The 21,556-nt window shown below is 35.5% G+C and overlaps 1 protein-coding gene and 3 non-coding genes across 4 annotated transcripts in view; 2 read left to right on the top strand and 2 right to left on the bottom strand.

Moving 5' to 3' along the window:
- atrnl1a (attractin-like 1a) overlaps nucleotides 1–21,556 on the top strand; it is a 314,332-nt gene that overhangs the window by 19,397 nt on the left and 273,379 nt on the right. Inside the window, exons 2-8 of the mRNA XM_052572190.1 lie at nucleotides 7,325–7,408; nucleotides 7,622–7,735; nucleotides 8,775–8,903; nucleotides 9,060–9,268; nucleotides 12,323–12,497; nucleotides 14,219–14,306; nucleotides 19,859–20,114. Of these exons, the coding sequence (XP_052428150.1) occupies nucleotides 7,325–7,408; nucleotides 7,622–7,735; nucleotides 8,775–8,903; nucleotides 9,060–9,268; nucleotides 12,323–12,497; nucleotides 14,219–14,306; nucleotides 19,859–20,114 (1,055 nt within the window). The remainder of the gene's footprint in view (nucleotides 1–7,324; nucleotides 7,409–7,621; nucleotides 7,736–8,774; nucleotides 8,904–9,059; nucleotides 9,269–12,322; nucleotides 12,498–14,218; nucleotides 14,307–19,858; nucleotides 20,115–21,556) is intronic.
- Nucleotides 15,076–15,146, bottom strand: trnag-gcc (transfer RNA glycine (anticodon GCC)). Its single transcript has one exon. It is a non-coding gene; the product is annotated as a tRNA-Gly (tRNA).
- Nucleotides 15,401–15,471, top strand: trnag-gcc (transfer RNA glycine (anticodon GCC)). Its single transcript has one exon. It is a non-coding gene; the product is annotated as a tRNA-Gly (tRNA).
- On the bottom strand, nucleotides 21,023–21,093 carry trnag-gcc (transfer RNA glycine (anticodon GCC)). The gene has a single exon. It is a non-coding gene; the product is annotated as a tRNA-Gly (tRNA).

The following is a 21,556-nucleotide window of genomic DNA, read 5'->3' on the forward strand; positions in this document are numbered from 1 at the left end:
CCACACAAATGAAAATGTTTTGTCTCCAAGTGCTCATTTAATTCAACAGTTCGCATCCTACAATAAACACATTCTAAGAATAGTCCCATCACCTCTTGTAAGAGTGACATAGCCTCCATTTAGAATGGCAGTGCTGTTGTAGTGTAACAGTAGTGCTTTTATAGCTCACATTTGGACTCTGCATTGTCTTGAAGATGAGATCATCCCCTGCTGATGGACATTCACTAGGCCTTTTGTCTTAATCAATAATGCATACACATTTGTTGCATAGTTTGAGCATTTATCTATATGTATTTGTTTGAATGCGTATCTCAAGGGTTTCGTTGTTAGGTGTAACCCTGCACTAATATTTCATTAGTATTACAGGATTTTGGTCATGCTAATTCTTTATTGTATGATGGTATGGGATTTTACTGTGGTGAAAACACAACAGATCACCGCACTTTGGCGGTTAATTGCAACCCCTGTCCCTCTCTCCTCCCCCAAGGAAATGTAATGACTTATGAATGCATGCAGCTTGTAAATGAATAATAATAAAGCAGTCTGTCTTTTTTATTATTAAAACAGCAAATTATATTCACAATATTTAAATAAAATAAAATTTATTTCAACTTTGTTTTTTCAATATCTTTTGAGTTTAATAGGAATTATGGAATAGTTTTTCAACATTTAACAGCAAATTACCATTAATATTATTTAACTTAACAAGGCTACATTTATAACAACATTTATAAAGTGGAACTTTTTTTCTGATTTCAGTTTTTTTTCAAAGTGCAACATAAGGGAACATCAGGAACATCACTGATAAACTACTGGGCCACTTAAATGAATTGGCAAGTCCTTCTGCTTTATTTTTCGTTTTTGAAGTTTAATGCCTGGAAAACCACCATGTTCACTTTGTCTGGTTTCAACAAAGATCTTAACCTGGGTGATGTTGCCAGCCGCACTGAATACACTCTCGTAGCTCGTAGTGCATATAGTTATATATTTTCTGGCAACTTTTGAAAGAAGAGGGAATCGAGCCTGAGCCCTGAATTTCAGCCTGGTACCGACAGGCCCTGACTTTTTTACACCCCTTGGGCCGGGCCTGTTTTTTCAGCAGCCCCTTGAACATAGGACGGTGGCGTTTGCAGATGTATGGCTGTACGCACTGTCATTTTGCATTATTGACACACTGTTTTCCTAATGAATGTTGTTCAGTTGCTTTGACGCAATGTATTTTGTTTAAAGCGCTATATAATAAAGGTGACTTGACTTTACTTGACTGTGCATTGTACATGAGCGCTCAGACCTGAGTAGGGGTGTCGCGATAAACACAAATTTTAACTGTTTTCGGGACTGTTTTAGGCCTTTCCTTATTTTTATATTTTAGACATACATCAATTATGGTGATGAAAAAAAAAATGACTCGCCATCTCCCCTTTGGATGTGCCTTTAGAGCAGCGGTTCTCAATTCCCGTCGTCGCGCCCCACTGCTCTGCACATTTTGTATGTTTCTCTTAGAGCTTCAGACGTAGGGAGCAATGAACAATGGGAACACAGTTCATATACGGAGTTCACTTCTGACAAGCTGATTATCTGAATAAGGTGTGTTAACAGAGAGACGTGCAAAATATGCAGAGCAGTGGGGTAAAAGGACTGGAATTGAGAACTGCTGCTATAGAGAGAAATGCACGGCTTACACAATGAAATAGTTTATTTTTTTCGATTTGAAATATTTAGTTTTAAAGTAGTAGTTTAAAGCTTTCTATATATTTTAACATGCCTGTGAGGCAATTCCCTGTTCAAGCCAGAGACAGCAGAAGTTTTGTTGATATTGTGAGCGTACTCAAACAAAAGTAGACCATTACAGCTTGGAATGATGTATTACTCTTACCTTTATGAGCAAAAATGACTGCCTATTTTAAGTTGTTTCCACTGTTGGAAAAAAATAGTAAGTGATAGCCCTGGCGCCATGTCCTGCAGCTTCCACTCTCAGCACAAACGATTGGATATGCGCCTAACAGTGCACATTTATCTAGGTTAAACGTTTAAACTAACATTGTAATATGTTTGAACTGTTTTATATCTATAGGTTCTATTTTAGGCAAGTCGTGATAATTTGAGAAGGCTAATTTGATAGAAACATAGTCTATGATCAACTCATTGTCTGCCGTTGGCCACTTGGTCATTACTTTAAAAAACAAAAACTTACATTTAACAACAAAAAAAAAATGATTAAAATGTTTTTCTAAATTAGCTTTATAAAAAAACAAAATGAAATATAATCAGTTTTCCATTACTTACAAAACTGAACAATTCTAATAACTGAAACAGTAGTATATAAGCTGTTTTGGGAGAAGGGGAAAAAAGACTGGCTAGGGCCTATATTTGAGACCCGTGCAGGGCTCTAATCTACTTCATCCAACGCTGTTTTGTTCTCTGTTGTTTTCTGTGAGCATGCTCTTGATATAAGCATTTATGTAACTTTGCAAAACTATGCAAAAAAACAAAAAACAAAAAAAAGTGCTGGTGATGACCTCAACACCGCGGTCGGCATCTAATTACCGCGGTAATGCGGTTATCGTCACAGCCCTAGGTAGATTCACATTCTTACAAAAGTAAATTTTTTAACCAGTCTGTTTCTTTCAATGTTCATTCCAAACTCCCAACAAACACATCACAGTTGACTTCTTTGCATAGCTGGCTTTGCGGTGAAATAACTTCAGTTGATTTTGTCTGTTTTTGCCAGATGTGGTTTGTGTTTGGGGCACACAAAAACCATTTTTAAATAGTTGGCAAATGTTTGTGCCTGGGATAACTGGGAGAAAAAGAATGACATATAAAGCACTGTTTTCTGATAAGCATGGGTTTGTGGCTTTCTTGGCTCATTCTTGTGCAGTTCAAGACATTTACAGACATTAATGTTATGGTTATTAAAGCTATTTCAACTATTGTGAGGAGACTCCAAGGAGATTTGAAACTATCCCAGAGATACTGAAGTTTGATATCGTCCATTTTGTTGTCAGAGTATCTATTTGGGTTGCTACATATTTCTAATGTATGGTTTAAAGGCCTCGTTGTTTAAATAATGATTTCTTTTTGAAAGTGGCCTTTGTTTTCTCCAGAGAGTTCAGGTGTTGAGGTGAGAGTCACAAGTTATTCTTGAGGTAAAAGGATGTTGTGTGTTCAGCTGTAGGCTATTGTCTTGTTACATTTGCTTGGGGTAAAATACTGTAGTAAGTTTTAATATGTTATATGAGCCAGTATACATCGGTTTCTGAGTGCCTCGAGCCTTTGTAATCAATGTGCTCTAAGTCACCTTGGATGATAGGAAATATTTCAGGAAGATCCAGGTAGTCCGCCCTGTCCCAGACAGCAGTGAAAGCAGGTTACATTTTATGACATGACTGAGTGGAGGAGAGGAGATTAATAAAACACAATGCTTCAGGAAGAAAAAAAAAGAAAAAAAAAACTTTTTTGGTTTTATGTGTCTATCCTTCTTTATTTAAATCTGCAATGTAACATAATGTAATTTCTTCTATATTGTGACGTATACTGTAAAAAATAAAAACTTTTTTCAACGTTGTAAGATCCTTGGAGTATGTTATTTAATCTCCTAATTTCGTGTTTTGTTTCAATGTGTTATTCTTTTATTGCTATTAAAGGGTTACTCCAGCGCAAGATGAAAATTTTGATGCGCTGTTGTCTTTCAAACCAAAGCATAAATACACTTAAAAAACGTAGTCTTGTGGCGCGACTGATACAGAAGAGCGTACGCCGCCTGTGTACAGCTCAGATTTGTCAAAATGATGCTACGATGATTTGGAGAGACACAGAGGAGAGGAATTGTTGAATAGTCGTTTTCTTCGTGTACAAAAAGTGTTCTTGTTGCCTCATAAAGTTACGGTTGAATCACTGATGGCAGATGGACTATTCTGATGACGCTTTTATACTTTCCTGGACGTTGACACTGTTATTTATTTGGCAGTCTAATGGATAGTCTCAAATCTCCCTGTTTTCATCCAAAATGTCTTTAATTGTGTTCCGAAGACGAACAAAGCTTTTATGGGTTTGGAACGACATGGGGGTAAGTGATGAATGACAACATTTTCATACTTTAATTGTAAAAATTATAGCAATTTCTGAAAACAAAAATTGTTTCTTGACCAATTTGTAAAAAACTTTAAACCTATCCATAGGTTATTGCAGCCGATTGTGAGAAATAGGCAGGGTTTAAACTAACAACATTTTAATAAAAAAAATACAATGTCAAATATAATAATAATAATAATAATAATAATAAAAAAGGTTACAGTTTTTTTCAGGTTTCCTTGTTACAGTGTAATCGTACATTAAGTACTGAGTAATATTAATTAACTACTTGTAGTCACTATGTGGTTAGAGTTAAAATTAGGGTTTGGCTTAGATTAGATTAGATTCAACTTTATTGTCACTGCAGATGTAAGGTACAGGGCAACGAAATGCAGTTAGCATCTAACCAGAAGTGCAATAAGCAGTAAATACAGAATATACAAGGTCTTCAGTATGTTACAAATATACAATAAATATACAAATAATGCAGTATTATGGACATTATTTACAGATTTTAAATACTATCAGCGTGATATACAGATAGGTGTACTATGAACATTCTATACAGGGGTGCATTTCCCAAAAGCATAGTTGCTAACTAAGTTAGCTACTTTGTTGGTTGCAATACAATTTCCCATTGCCAACCAACTAAGTTGCTAACAGGTTAGCAACTATGCTTTTGGGAAACGCACCCCTGATGACTTATGTAAAAGTGTATATACACTATAAGCAGAAACTTGGAACATATGAACATCATTTACACTAGTGCAATGGACAGTAAAGCGCATAGAAAATATTTCAGTGTGCAAATGGATTACTGAACAGACAGTAGTGCAATAACATGTTTACTGTTTTTTGTTTGTTTGTAAATAAATGGGTTACTTGCATGTAATTATGCATATTTTATTGTTATTATAATAGTAAGTACAAGTAACGTGTAACAAGGAAAAGTGTTACCAAAGAAAAATATTCATGGATGAATGGTTCACAGTAAGATCAATTAAATGCTTTTAGAAAGCACTGTATCAGAGGTTGTAGCAGCCTTTTGGACTGTACATAATTTTACAGTTTAATGCATTTCAGTTCTTTTATTGCCTTTTTACCTGTTAATCAAGGTAATCATCAACTTTGCCATATTATTTTAGACTGTCATCCCTATATCAATGCTATGCATAGCCTTGAGAAATCAGAAACCTTTTTTTATGTTGATGGTTAACTCTATTTTTCATCTATTTCTTTTTTATTGTAAAGTCATAATAGACAATAATAGACAATAGACAAAGATACCTTCATCATAAGTTGCTGTTTTCCAAAAGCAACCAGAAAATGCCCTTTTTTCACTTATGTAGGCAAGTGTCTGTTGTTGATAGTGCCATGCCTGTTGTGCTAACCTGAGGATCTCTAGTCATCTGCCTCAGCTCGGACCTAAAATCACTTTCTGTCCTCCATTTGAGCTCCCGCTACAGTCAGGCCCAGTCCAAACACAAGCACAGTGTGTGATTGACATGATGACGGGCTTTTTTGCATAGATATTATGAACAGTGAAAATGTGTTATTTATTTTTGTGAAACCTCAGTATTAAAATAAATTAAAATGAATCATATTTTTAATTTTTGTAGTATATAAACAGTAAGCAAACTGTGGTTAAATAGACTCAGGCTATGTATTACAACACATCTTTATTTTTGAATGGACAGTGATGTTTTGGTCTATATTGAGGTTGAGAGTGTAGCTTGTTTCATAAATGTCAAATTTTAAAACAAGTAAATAAAAAAATGTCATATTTTCCTAAAAGATTTCCCCCGCTAAAGTTTCAGCGTTCCATGGGTGGCAGTTATGAAGAAGCCGCTGTACTGCAAAACAAGGGTTATGGGTGATTCACTACTATAGAATTCTCAAAACAGAAGTCATAATGTTTGTATTGAATTCTGTGGTCATTACTGAAGAAAACACTGTGGCCACTGCATTTAGGATTGAGTGATTTGTTGTGCCAGTTGTTCATTACGTTATGCTCTGACTCACTGTGGCTGGTGCTGTGCTGGTGATCTTCACCTCTTGCGCTGTTTGTGTGATAAACATGTTTTTTTGGTGGATAAGCTGATCTTTTGATTGATGTGCAGTTGCTGTTACTGGCTCTTAACATTCTGGTCTTGGCCCTCCTCCACTGTCAGACAAATGAGTATATTTTGCTTCAATCCATTGGGATTATGACCCTCGTTTCTGTGCTGGAGGAGGAGGGATGGAAAATGAGAGGAAAGAGGATGAATCAGGAGCAGGTGGTTGTGCCAGTGTCACATGGCTAGTTTGTTGGTGCACGTGGATGGCGTTTCATGATGGTGACATTGTAGAGGATTTTACTGGGCATCTGTGTAGTCAAGATGTCAGATGTCAGTAATAGTTATAGCCAATGTTTTCTGAAGTCCTTATATCACACACTTCATCAATGCTTGAATTTTTATTCATGTATTATTGTGCTGGGAAAATATACCCATTAATCGCACCAGAATCTTAGTTTAGGTGTTTCTATGGATATTGACATTGTGTATAAAATCATTTGTTAATTTAGATGGTGCCTTCACTTTCTCCCTCAAAGACTTTCTGTCCACTCCGATCAGTTTTACTAGTATAGACAAGGTATTTATTTATTTTTACTGAGCCACTGTGCGACACGTCTCTATGACTTTTGGACAGGTGCTGTACTTGTTGTTGTTGTTGTTGTTGAATTTTTTTTTTTTTTTTTTGCTTTACATCTTTAAATTTAAAGTCAACGATCCTGAAATATGTTTTGGGCTGTATTTGTGTGAAATCCCTGAGGCATCATGCACATATGATGCAGAATTTACTGTCTTTGATTAAACAACAAAAATGTTTTTCTGTTTTCCATTGGACCTTAAATTATGAAGACTTAAATTTTCTTTTTCTTTTTGGAAACAGGAGTTTCCAAAACATTTTAAAGCATTCAGTCACCTTTTTTTTTCTCTCCAAATGTTTGTATTGCAATTTGATTTTATAGTTTGATATTGCATATTATATAATTGCATATTTTGAAGTCTTTACAATTGTTATGTCATTCTTCTATAGTTTTATTTATTTTTTATTATATAGGTGTTTATCTTAGAGAATAAAAATATATTTGCACATGTGCACAACTGTCTGAATTCACATATATAGCGTACCATATTTCCTCTTACATTGGTGTCTTCAAGGCCCTTTTGATATGTCAAGTGATCTATGTATTTTTCTTTGTCAGGTTGACAGAGTCATCAGGATGGCTCACTGATGGACCAGTTAACTACAAGTACAAGACTAAATGCACTTGGCTGATTGAAGGATAGTGAGTACCACGATGTCAAACTAATCTCCAGTCTTTGTTATTTATATTTATTTATTACCAAATGTTTTTGTTCAAAGAAATAAAAAAGATTGGAGCTAGATTTTCATATATTTATGTGACACACATTTATGTGACAAATGTTTTGGTTCAAATACATTTGCCTTGTTATTCATTATTTTAAAAAATAATATATTTTCTGCTTTTTTATTTTAGCCCAAATGCTGTGCTCAGGTTGAGGTTCAACCATTTTGCCACAGAGTGCAGTTGGGATCACATGTATGTCTTTGATGGAGACTCGCTTTACGCACCTTTGGTTGCTGTGTTTAGGTAAATGATACTGGAATCAAAGTCATTAATACACACAAACTGACACAGCAGATACAAACGTCAATTCATGTCAAACATAAATGCATTTTATTGGCCTAAGACAGTGCATAGAATCTCATAATCAAATCAGACTATGTCACCCATGAAGCTTGCCTAAAAAATGTTTGCTAATCTTTCATTTGTGTGAACCTTTGCCTTTTTTTCCCCTTAGCAATACAATAATTTTTTTAACTGAAAACACAGCGAGGGTGTTAACCTCTGTTTGCCCACTAAATGTTGTTTATTCCCAGATCATCATTTAGCCACATTTGCAATCATTAAGGAAATGAATGATGAATGCTTTAATTAAAATGACTGGAATGTGTAGCAGGAGAAATGTGCATATCTCCAAAATTTACTGCTGATTTTTTTGGAATTGCTGGTGACAAACTAAATTACACCTGATTCTGCAAAAAAAAAAAAACACACACCAGTGATTACAAAAAAATGGAATGTGCAAATCGCCCCAAAAGAACTCTTTAGTTACCATCCACGTCTATAAAGCACTGCGAATGATGCAATAAAGTCAGTCTCTCTATGCTTTCTAACTACCTAAGTTAAGTACCACATTAAAAATGAAAGCAGTCTGTTTGCTGCACTCTGTATTCTTCATCCTTTCCCTGTCTCTTTTTCTTTTCTTCTTCCTCTCAGATGCTATCTCTTATGCCTTTTTAATGGCATAGACCTTGTTTTCAGATGACCTGCTTGTACTTTAGTGTGTGTGTTTGTGTTGGTGTGCAGTGTCTGGTCCATTGCATCTCTGTGGTTGTCCACTTTGTTGTGTTGAAGCACTGAATGAGAGCTTATCCTCTTCCTTATTAGTAGATTATTGCACAGTCAAGAGCAAGCAGTGGAGATTTATCCTGTTCCTGATGCTGTTTGCTTAGCAACAGCTGTCCTCATGCTGTGTGGAATATGTGAACACAAAGAAAGGGAGTCTTTCCTGTCTCATTTGTGTGTTGTGTGTCATGCTTGTGTGTCTTGCTCTTGTCATGTCCAGTGGCCTGGTTGTCCCAGAGACTAAAGGAAATGAAACCATTCCTGAGGTGGTGACCACATCTGGATACGCATTGTTACACTTCTTCAGTGATGCTGCTTACAATCTTACAGGATTCAACATCTTTTATTCGTGAGTATGATTATACAGTCACAATGCTTTAATTTTATATATATATATATATATATATATATATATATATATATATATATATATATATATATATATATGTGTGTTTATATAATAAATGTATATTCCTGATCCCTCTCCCCCTGCTGTGTTTTTCAGGATCAACTCCTGTCCTAATAACTGTTCAGGTCATGGAAGGTGTACAACGGGTAACTCCATCTCCAGCAGTGTTTACTGCGAGTGTGAGCGATACTGGAAAGGTGAGGCCTGTGATATTCCCTACTGTTGGGATGACTGTGGCAGTCCTGACCGCGGATACTGCGACCTCACCGGAGAAAAGCTCTGTGTCTGCAATGAAAGCTGGCAAGGTGAGGAGCAAGTAATTGTTCAGATGTCTTTTATTTCTTTATACCTCCATTTTTTTGATAATGTTAATTTTCTCATACACCACTGTTCAGTTACAGTTGAATTGAAATTGAATACTTTTATTCAGCAAGTATGCATTAAATTGATCACAAGTGACATTAAAGCTGCGTTAGGGAACTTTTGACGCTCTAGCGGTTAATAAACAGAACTGCTTGCGTCTTGTGGAAGAACATTGTAGCCGAAACTACTTCTCTCTGTTTATGTCTATGAAGAATCACAAAGGTACTGGGTTACTCCGCCGCGGTACCCCTGAAGCAATCTAAAATAGTCCGAATATAAACACTTATTATAGGTGTACCCTAGTGATTCAGGACAAGCCAAAAACACGGTTTGGAAAATGGATTCATGGTGTACTCGCTTATTATATAAATTTTTCTACATTTTGAACACAAACAAAGTTACGGACCACAGCTCTGATTGATTATTTTTTAGCGGGAGCGATGGATTTCTGCAAATGGCAATAGGACACTGGGAGGAGCCAGAGGAGTTAGATTTTTTTCACAGATTATCTATCTCATATTCTACTGTCAGGACATAATGACAGGTTTAACAAATATGAAAAAAATTTTTTTTTACAAAAGTTCCCTACAGCACCTTTAAATACATGTAAAAAAATTAATTAATTATATTTCAAATAAAAGTTGTTCTTTATATTCATCAATGAATCCTACAAATGTATCACTTTTTTTGTTTACAAAACTATCAAGCAGCACTACTGTTTTAATAATAAATGTTTCTTGAGCACCAAATAAGCATATTAGAATATTTTCTGAATAATCATGTGACACCAAGACTGGAGTAATGATGATGACAATTCAGGTTTGCCATCTCAGAAATTAATTACATTATAAAGTAAAAAAAAAAAAAGAAGAAAAGAAAAGAAAAAAAAGTCCAGGTAATTGTAATATTTAATTACTTATTTCAAAAACATAAACAGAAAATATTACAGACTCTTTTTTTTCTTTTCTTTTTTAAGGGAAGAAAAAATGTGTTTGCATGTTACTGCAAACACATGAAATATTCTTTAAGTCCACCTGAATAAACACACCAGTAACAGAAACGCAATGGGTCTTATGTTTTATGTCAATATTGCCACCTGCTGGTTATCAATGATATGTTGGTTAATTTTACGATGCATGTTCAACATCCATGAATATTAGTAATTATACATGTACATAATCGAAAATAAAGATTTAATTTGTCTACAGTTTTAATTGTATTTGGTTACCTGAAATAACTTTTTGATATTTAAACAAAATCACTTTTTTACGTTGTTTACAATGTCTGTCAGGTGTTTTATTATGCTTAAAGAAAACCATTTGCAAATTCATCAGGGAGCACCACTGCTGAGGATTTTTCTCCTTAAAATTGCGGTGTACCAAAGAGAATGTCAAAAAAAGGGCATCTTGAAAACTTCGATCGTTACCTATCCTTAACAAATCCCATCAATTTGCTGGGCGAGGCTTTTCAACGTGTATTTCGCAGCGTTGAGCATAGTACCCAATCACAGTCATACCTGTTTATTTTATGAGCGCAACGACCAATCAGAGATGTTCAGGTAAGTGAGGTCAGAATCACCTCAGTAAGTGCTGAAAACAAGTTGAGACTTGTCCAAGGCTGATTTCTGCACGGTCGCGAATCCTCTCTCGATAAAACAAACAAGGTGCAAATAAGATGTAAGTAGGATGACGTAGATAATATATTAATTGGAAAGCTAACGTTAGAGTTTCAGAAGTGACAGATTTTTATTCATATAAGTTAGCTAAGGGGAGCGTTTTTTGGCTATAACATTAATCCGTTCAGAATACATTTAACGTCACTCACGGATTTACTCCCAGATAACTGTTTAGTATTGCCACTTGCCATTGTGTAGTGTTCAACGTTAGTACTTAAGTTAAATGTGTGGAAAAGTGGAGAAAGTTCGAGCTGGGGTGATTGAGTTATGGCGGGAACTAACGTTCGTTAACATATTCATGGCTCGCTTATGCTGAGTGAGGTAAGCTTGTTGTTAAATCATGGCATAAAACGTTATTAACATAGGGAAAGCGTTTAAACGTAATTTTGATGACCACGGATTAGTTTTAAGAGATAAAATGAGTGACTGCAGGGCATTTTAAAGTACTTGACTTATTTCTGGAGGTTTATTATTCAGATGCTAAGATGATACGCAGTTGCTTACTGTTGGGAAAAGCTACCCTCTCTGGCTTGATCTGAACTTGCATCATTGTTCTTCGTTTAGAGAGGGGCTTCTACTCACCGCTAGATGGCAGTGCTGGATCATTTTTAAACCACTCATTCAGACGTGTAGCGGGTTATTTGCAGTAATTCATCGTCTTTGTAACAACAACATACTGTTTTATTATTATTTTTTTGTTTACTGCTTCTTTCATTATTACTATTTTTATCATTTATTCAGCAATTTTTAACACATGCACTTGTGATTAGGTTTCTGGGGTTTGATTTATTGGAGCATTTGTAATTCAAGGAAAGAAAGGGCATATTTGGGTGAGCTATTTGACTTGTTAACCATGTTATTGAAAATACATATCAAGTTGACAGTTCTGGTCCATATCCCTCAGTGTTTTCAAAACTTTGCCTCTCTGTTTTTTTTGTTTTACTTTACACACAAATCCTAGAATTGCGCACAGAATTCAAAATGCCTCCCATCTCTTGCAAAATGAAGCACTGCATTAAAAAACATCTTAAAAGCAAATTTACCTTAAAAACACCTTTGCCATAATATTAATTCCTGTTAGATTGATATGTGTTACATAGAGAATTGTGTGTTGTGTTTTGCAAAAAGTGTTTTATGAAAAGGCTGAGAATTAGTGTGATTTTGCAGATTTGGTTCTGGTGTTTAAGTGTCAGGTTTCAGAAATTGTGTGACAAAGATTTTGTGTGTAAGCAGTTGAAAAAAACTGTAAACTAGACACACACACTTCTCTGTAGTTTAATTTGCCCGTCTAGTTTCTTATATGACTTCTTTCTCATTTCAGGTCCAGATTGCTCTTTAAAAGTTCCTTCAGCTAAGCCGTACTGGTTTCTGCCTAACGTGAAACCTGATGGTCAGTCACTAGGTCGGGCTTCCCATAAAGCAGTGGTTCATGAGAAGCTTATGTGGGTGATTGGAGGGTTCACCTTTAACTACAGCTCCTTTCAGATGGTTATAAAGTAAGTTCTGCCGCCTGGTGACATAATAAGCCAATATTTTGTACTTATTTTCATGCATCTGCATGCATCACATCACTTTTGTCTATAATAATTGTTCATGCTCACTTCTGTTTAATTATATGATCTTTAAAAGCAATCTTTGACAATTCAGGGTTTGATATTGTATACCTAAAAAAAATTATTCTCAAAATATGTTTCACAGTTTTTACTAGATTATTAAGTTGCAGATAGGGCTGAAATGATTCCTCGAGTAACTCGATTACAAAAAATTCCTCTGCCTCGAAGCCTCTTTTAATTTATTTAAAATCTCACTTCAGGTTCTTTTGCGATGATTTTTTTTTAATGTGACACAATGCATTTACGTCACCCAGAAAGCAGAGGGAGACACGAGCGCTGCGTCCGAAGTCGCAAACACGGAGGGAATCGCGGAATCCAGTCATAAAAACGGAATTTACAGTTTAACGCGGAATGGCACGAAATTTGCCAAATTTTGAATGAATGAATTAAAAATAAGTCATTGCACTTACATCAAATCACGATATGGACTAATATCTGTAAATATTAAGCTGGAACAGTCTATTTAAATATGAATCCTGCATGTTCTGCATGTCTCTGTTAATGAATGGAGCAGTCTTCCTTTATTACCACACTGAAGCACGCATGATGCTCGCGGTGATTTCAGCGTCTGCTGTCTCACTAAATAAGGACGTGAACACATGAACAATATCTCCAGAACTGCTCTGACAGTCACTTCATGAGCATTTGACCGTTTGATTTGAGTAAAACTAGCGTCACATCACATACACAGAACTGTAAAGGTACGTCAACCCGTCAAAATAAAAGTCCTGTATTACTATTGTTCAGCAGAATGTACATAGCCTACTCCTAAAAAGGTTTAATCACACATTCTTTCCATGTTTTATTTTTAATAGTAAATCCAATTTGTTTACCAAAAATTTATGTTTGCTTAATTTTCTTTAATTAAAAGATAAATTAAATGAATGTTTTGTGTGTGCATCTCAGAAAATGCTTTATTTAAAACCCCAACTGAATGGCACTTAAATGCACTTAATTCATGTGTCAACTTTTTTGTCATTGTTCACAGTACAAGTTCAGACAAAGAAACAATGGGTAATAATAAAATGTTTGTTTTTGATGTATGCATTGCATTCTATACATTTAAAAAGTAAACGTTTTTTTTTTTTAAGGAAACTTAGTTGTTCATTTTAAGAGACCCAGGAGTCTTATTTTCTCTTGCATAATTAATATTCAACTTTAATTAAGCAAAAACACATTTTATCCGATTACTCGATTAATCAATGGAATTTTTTTTAGAATTCTCGATTACTAAAATATTCAATAGCTACAGCCTTAGTTGCAGAACTATGCAACTGATGATAATAAATGTACCAAATCAGCCCATTAGAATGATTTTTGAAGGATCATGTGACAATGAAGACTGGACTAATTGTTGATGAAGATTCACCCTTGTTAGCACAGAAATAAATTACATTTAAAAATATATTAAAATATAAAATAAAAGTTTGTTATAATATTTAGTATTTATTTAATTTTTTTTTAACAACATACTGATCGACCTCTTTAAATATAAAAAAAAATCTCTGTACTGTGTACATTACTATCCCCATGTTTATCAACTTGCAATGAATGCAAGTTGCACTTCTTTCTTTCTTCCTTGCTTATGTTCCTCTGTTTTGCAGCTATAATCTAGAAAGTAGCACATGGGATGTAATACCAATCAACGGTGGCCCTCTTCAGCGCTATGGACACTCTCTGGCTCTTTACAAGGTAAACACACTGCTTATCACTTTGCATAATAATGCCTCAGTGAGTGATTTGACTGTTTGCCATTACAATTCAGAGCCTGTGATTTACATTTGAGAAGATGTGACCTCAGTCATTGTTATACGCAATGTTGCATGCCAGGGTTTGATAGTATTTAGCTACATCTTGCATCAAGTTGCATGTACTTTCATTATTTTGTAGCTACAGTGCCCTCTACTGTTAATGTAGAGTATTTTTTATCAGGTGATGTAGTAACCATTGCATTATAAAACCATGACAGTTTATGCTTTAGTGCTATTTAAAAGAGGGTGTTAAATGATATACAGTCTCTTGATTTCTCATGTGCTACTCTCTTTTTCCTGGGTGTCATGCTTTCTTCTGTAGGAGATGTCAGCAATTAATAGTATACCAGGGTAAGCTTCGGAGTGATTTCATATTAGAGATTGTTACACTAGTGATTTAGCATTATACCAGTAGATATTAGCTTTGCAATGTAGCGGTTAGCATAACTGTTGCACTGTTCATTATTTACTGATAAGCAGTATTGTTTGTGTGTATTAAACATTAGTACTTGGTAAAATGCATTGTATGTGTTCAATTTAGTTTTTGTTAAAAATATTACGTCCTATTTCAAAATCTGACTGCACTTACTAGTATTTGTTTATTTTACTACAACAGGTTGTCATAAAATAGTTAAAGTTAGCTAAGTATTAATTTGTTACAGTTAAGTGATAAGTTTTGTGTTGTCTGGACTGACAAAAAAGTTATGCGTTGCATTGGCCGGGAATCGAACCCGGGCCTCCCGCGTGGCAGGCGAGAATTCTACCACTGAACCACCAATGCTCACATGGAAGTGATTTTGTGCTCACGTCGTGATTTGCCATGTGATCCATGTGAGCTGAGGCACACATGGCGTCTACAACCAGTACGATGGAAGCAGAAGCGCCAGCATAAAGTGTAGAAGTGTAAATCAGGAAACGGAAGAACTGGAGAAACAAAAGATAGAGTGCACACTGTGGAATGTGTAGTGCGTGACTGAGCATATGGGGAATGCAGTTCCAAATGGCGACGGGAACCCCCATTAATCTTTCATGTGAGCATTGGTGGTTCAGTGGTAGAATTCTCGCCTGCCACGCGGGAGGCCCGGGTTCGATTCCCGGCCAATGCAGCACTTCTTTTCTTTTGAAAGTGCAGACAAAAGTGACCACTTTATTGGGACATTTAAAAAAATACTTAGCTAAGCCTGTGTGTTTAACATGCAGTATGAAGAAAGTAAAGGAATAATTGCAGAAACAGCTGAAAAAAGTATCCGTGGTTTTAATTTTAAAAACAGGACATAAAAAAAGGCTGTAACTGTGACGGTTTATCACAAAAATACATGTCGAATGAGAGGGTTCACATACTTTAAAATTTTTTCTTTGGACAAAAAAATACATAAATGTAGTGTAAATGAAGCCTGGTTGTGTGAACTGAGATATTAAATCAAAGTCAAATCATTGTTTTTTTCATGTATGAAGTACAGTAGTATGTACTAGGGATGCAACGATCCGATACTAGGGATCGGTATCGGCTCCGATACTGGCATTTTCTGCGGATCGGGTATTTGGCAGACAAGACTGATCCAAATTCGATATTGTGCATATACTATTCTGTGCTATTGTTGAGCCCCACGAAAGGCACAAAGACATTATAAAGTCTTTTAATGTCGTCATTGACAACATGCGCAACCCTGGAGATTGGGGTGGACAAAAACAAACACACACCAAAATATCTTCCTTTGTATTCAACAGACCAAAGAAACTCATACAGGTTTGGAACAACTTGAGGGTGAGTAAACGATGATAGAATTTTAATTTTTGGGTGAACTATCCCTTTAAGGTATCTGACACTAAGTGTTGGCAATGGAAATGTGTACTTGTCACTAAAAATATATGATATATTTAATTTAATCCCACCGCCCCCTTCCCCGGTCCCCAAACACCACACCACCGCAAATAGAATCTAATTCTGTGGGAAACACTGGCTATACATTTAAAATAAATGTCATTTAGATTTCTGTATAAATGTATATACTTGTTTTTTCATGAATTAATTTGACAACAAAACAAAGAGCAATGTGTAACATTTTACTTTTATTTGTAAATAAAATATTTCACTAGATTTTATAATATTATTATGCACCCGTAACCTTTCTAGAATTTAGAGGATCTTTTGTTGCTGAATTATCCTCTAACCTAGTTTATAATAGTATTTTTGTCATAGATTATGATTAGATATTTTTTTTCATTTGTTATTTTTCATAGAAATGAACTTGAATGTAGAAGATTGTGATTAACACAAAAGAGTGATGATCAGGTCAACACAGAGAAGTAGGAATGTCAACGATTAATCGATGATCAATTAATTGTCGATAAAAGATGCGATCAATTTAAGCTGTCGATGGTCAGTTAACTGATGGGGTGCATGCGGTTCATGCACACTCAATGCGCACAAGTGGCTGTGAAGTGACGCTGACAGAATAAGCATCATCAATCATCCACAATGTACAAATTAAGCTTTTAATGTGATTTAAACTTTAAAACTACATTAAAATAGAAATTACACAAAAGTTCTTCAACATGGAAAGAAATAGAAAAGTAATTTCCCCAGATAATTGTTTCATATCATGCGCTTTGCAGGGCTGTGGGACACAGGACATAAAGGCTATCATACAACTTGTTAATTTGTTCCTACGACTTATTCATTTTTGGCAACTGTCCATGTTTCATTAATTTTGTTCCCTAAATAACACATGATTTAACTGAAATAAGGAAACAAACTAATAAATCAAACAAGTTCTTAATTCATTAAATCTTTAATGTCCCTCCCCGCATGTTTACCACAGTAAGAGATGCGAAAACAATGTTTAAAAGTGAAAGATAATAAAATAAACCTGTGAAATAAGAGGGTTTAACTGTGAAGATTTAGGAAAACAAACCGTGCCTATACGTTCTTGAATTTGTGGAAATTCGTTACCAACCGGCAAACCATAACAAAGCCACATAAATGATGGCTATAGGCTCAAACCGCACCAGAGGCAAGATCACGATCTATTTTCCAGTTAACCTATTATTCCTCTAATAAACAAAGCTTTTATACCACACTTGTCATAAACTGAGCTTATAATTAGTAAATAAATAATTTCTGTATTCAAAACTGCAATTAATAGGCGCTGTGACAGACAATGACAATAGGGTTTCAACGAGCACCACAAAACCATTTAAAGAAATGCATTCAGTGGTCTCCGTGTGGGATAGAAAACAGTCAACAAAGTAAAATGACCTCAAACGTACGGCTTACTCTCTCGATTTTATCAAATGATCATAATCATATCTATTAATTTAATAATCCTGCTACTAGCTTTTTATTCAGACTAAAATCCCTTTAATTCAAGTGAGAAAGTGTTGTGTGTGTGTGCCTTTTGCACATCCTGTCATAGGTGGCAAATTTAAACATCAATTGATCATGGAAATGATCGTTTGATTTGGAAATGATTGACATGCCTACAGAGAAGTATAGAAATTCTACATTGATTTAAAAAAAAAAATCTGTATCAGCAAATCGGATCGGTATCAGCAGATACTGAGAAATTTAGGTATCGGATCGGATCGGTTCTGAAAAAATGGTGTCGTTGCATCCCTAGTATGTACAAAAAACCTAAAAAGCACATAGAAAGCCACTGCCATCCCTCTAGCTAAGGTTTTTTGTTTGGATGAGCTTCATTTTGTTCAGATAATGAACTATAACTCGATTTAATTTTGGCTGAGATGCATGCTGTCAAGCACAACTGAGATGTATGTTTAATTTAAGAAATGGGGTGAAGTTATTCCATACACAACTGTGAATCACATTCTTTCCGACAAATTTTCCACCGCAGGGTGTTCATTTTCACCGCCAGAGCCTGTGATAATGTCTGCGGATTCAATAGAATGTTTATACTGCTAATGGTTTCTAAGATACGCTCACTGAGTCTGAAGGAAATAAGCAGGAACTTTCTCTCAGTCCACAGTGTAAACTGGTTTTTACTGGGCTGCTTTGAAGTTAGTATAATACAGCAGTGGATATACCTTTACAGCAGTTTAGTGGCCACTTGATTGTGCATATATAGGCTACATCATTCTTTTGCATGCGCAGTGCACATTATGTTTTAAATTGGCTGTTTTCATTGTGGCAAAAGGTCCCTGGCAAAGGACAAATTAAAATCATTGTTTTGTCCAAAATACACATGACTGTGTTTCACTAAGCTGTCGTCTGGCAGATGTCTTTATTTGTCGAGTGCACTTTGATGATAGGAATGCAGTTGAAGGCTACTGAATGTGAACTTGCAGAGGATTAGAGGTTGTGCTTGCTTGTGTGTGTGTGTACATACATATGAGTTCAGTCAGCAGAATATGAGATGGCCTTTTGCTTACTGTTTCATGAATCATGAAGCGGGTGTGCACTTTTATCTGAGCTAAAAAAAAAAATTTGATACTAATACTAATACTTCTTTTCCATTTCAATTGTCTTTAGGCCAAACATTGCCTTCAAAATATTAACAAATTACAAAACACAGGGTTGCATTTATACATACTGTATGGCATGCATGTATACACTGCCGTTCAAAAGATTGTGATCAATATCATGGCAATTTAAAATAAAGTTTGACTTTTTTATGTAATTTAAAATACAGTTTATTCCTTTAATGCAAAGCTGAATTTTCATCACCCATTACTTCTCAGTGTCACAATCATTCTGATATGCTTATTTGGTATCAATGCTGGAAACAGTTGTGCTGCTAATTTTTTTATAAATCCAACATTGATAATAAATCAGCATATTAGGATGATTTCTAAAGTATCATGTCACACTGACGACTGGAATATAATGATGCTGAATATTCAGCTTTGCATCACAGAAATGAATAATAGTTTGAAGTATAAAACAAATAGAAAACCATTATTTTAAATTGTAATATTTCAGAATATGTTTTTCTGTATTTCTGAGCAATTAAATGTAGACATAGTTGTTAAAAACAATAATTTAATATTTGAATATATCTTTAAATGTAATTTGTTACTGTGATGAATGACTTGAGTTTTCATGTAATGATTACAGGACACTTATAGATAAATTGAAGTTCAGGAGATTGGTCTTTTTGAACTGGGATCAGCTCATAACCTTTCTTAACTATAAATCTGTGAACACCACGTTGTGATAGTAAAGTGACTAGTTTTCCGTAGGTATACGCTCAAGTTCGAGTCTGGTTTTTGTTAGTTAAAGGGATGCAGCGGTGTCACAAGGCTTGAGTTTGTTCTCCATGGAGTCCTTTCCAGGTGCAGTGTATTGATTGGCTGTTTACACAGGAGAATATGTGCTACTGCAAAGCGGGTAAATTGGATTCCAATTTTTGCACAGCCTGAGGTGATGTAATACCTCATGCTTGCACAAGCTTTGGATAAAAAGCGTCAGCTAAATGAATAAATGTTACAAAAACTCATCCTATCATCTTAATGTCTCTGCTCTATTCTTTACAGGATGATATCTACATGTTTGGTGGGAAGCTGGAGGCAGGCTCCGGGAATGTAACAGATGAACTGTGGCTGTTTGATACACGCAGCCGGTCTTGGTCTCTTAGAACACCCAGCCCTGGGCTGCAGGTCCAACCCTTCGCTGTGGAGGGACATACTGCTCACATAGTGGACAACAGGAATGGAGAACCCATCATGGTGGTGCTTTTTGGCTATTCACCCATTTACAGCTATATCAGCCTTGTCCAGGAGTGCAACATTCGTAAGTAATGCCTTGAAATAGAATCAGAATTGCATTATTGAGAAAAATATCCTTCCCATGAACTGAGCTTGTAGTTTCATGACAGAGGCTGCTGCATTGATGTCAATCGGAAAATAATTCAGTCATTTAAAAATGCAGGCAATTCCTCTGGCTTCCAGCAGATGGGAGTGTTTTATAACATTTAATTAGTGCAGAGCTTTAAGTGATGACATGGAGAGTTGACATGGCCAGTCTCATTAAAGTGAAGGTTTTCCACTTTCTTTTTCTTTCAGTGGTATTTTCTACTTGACTTGACACAAACACACACCCACTCAAATGCACACTCGTGCTTTAGGTCATTAAGAAGTGGTGTTACGTACCTGAAATGCACTGTCTGGGATTGAACAATGATTAATGTGTCTGAGCTCTGTTGAGACTCCACTTAAATCTCTCTTTCTTATGCTTTCGCTTTCCCCCTCTTACTCTGTCTCTGGTCATACTCTCTAAATGAATACATGAGCTTATTAGAGCTGGTGAAAATGATGGCAATCGCACTCCGCTACACATGTTAAAATTGATGACATAAAGAACTTGGTGAAAGTAGCGTGATGCAATATTTGAAGAGAAGTTTTCTTAAACTTTAGATAGGTATAAATAAAGTGATGTAACAAATCAGGAAAGCAATGAAAGGCAGAGACTTCTTAACTCTGGGATCCTCTGTCTCTGTAACACTTAGTCATGTGTAATTCATCACAGATGTTCTTCCAGCGAGCAGCTAACCACAGTCTTGAAATCAGACTAAAATGCTAAATGTCCGCATGTTAGATGTAGTTACATCACAACCTTAACTTATGTTTAAAGTTAGTTGTAATGTAAGAATGTATTTTTAATTTATGTAATTTGAAAGTAGCAAGTTAAAATATAATGTTTGCATTGGCCGGGAATCGAACCCGGGCCTCCCGCGTGGCAGGCGAGAATTCTACCACTGAACCACCAATGCTTGCATGACTTGTATGTTTACTGACACGTGGTCTCCACTGGCTGCTGCTGCAGTATTTCCTCTCTTTTTTTTTCCTGTTTTGAATCAATATAACAGGCTTTAATGCAAACTAGAACAAGGGGTTATCTACTCTAGGAATGGCTGAAGACACACATACAGTGGTGTGAAAAAGTGTTGGCCCCCTTCCTTCCTGCATGTTTTCACACTTTTAATGTTTCAGATCATTAAACAAATTTAAATATTGGAGATGGAGATATCAAAAGATGATAAAGGTGAATTGCACACGTCTGTATTTAGAAAACCCACTGATCTGAATACCATACTGAGGGCAGAACGCTACCACCCACCTACGTTAAAGGTGCCATATGCAGAAATTGAGGTAAAAATATCCATAACATGACCTACACGCATCAAAAGAATGAGAAGAAATAAGGGCAATGATGTCATAAAAAAATGTCAAGTT

This window comes from Carassius gibelio, chromosome B13, assembly GCF_023724105.1.
Source record: "Carassius gibelio isolate Cgi1373 ecotype wild population from Czech Republic chromosome B13, carGib1.2-hapl.c, whole genome shotgun sequence".
NCBI lineage: Eukaryota > Metazoa > Chordata > Actinopteri > Cypriniformes > Cyprinidae > Carassius > Carassius gibelio.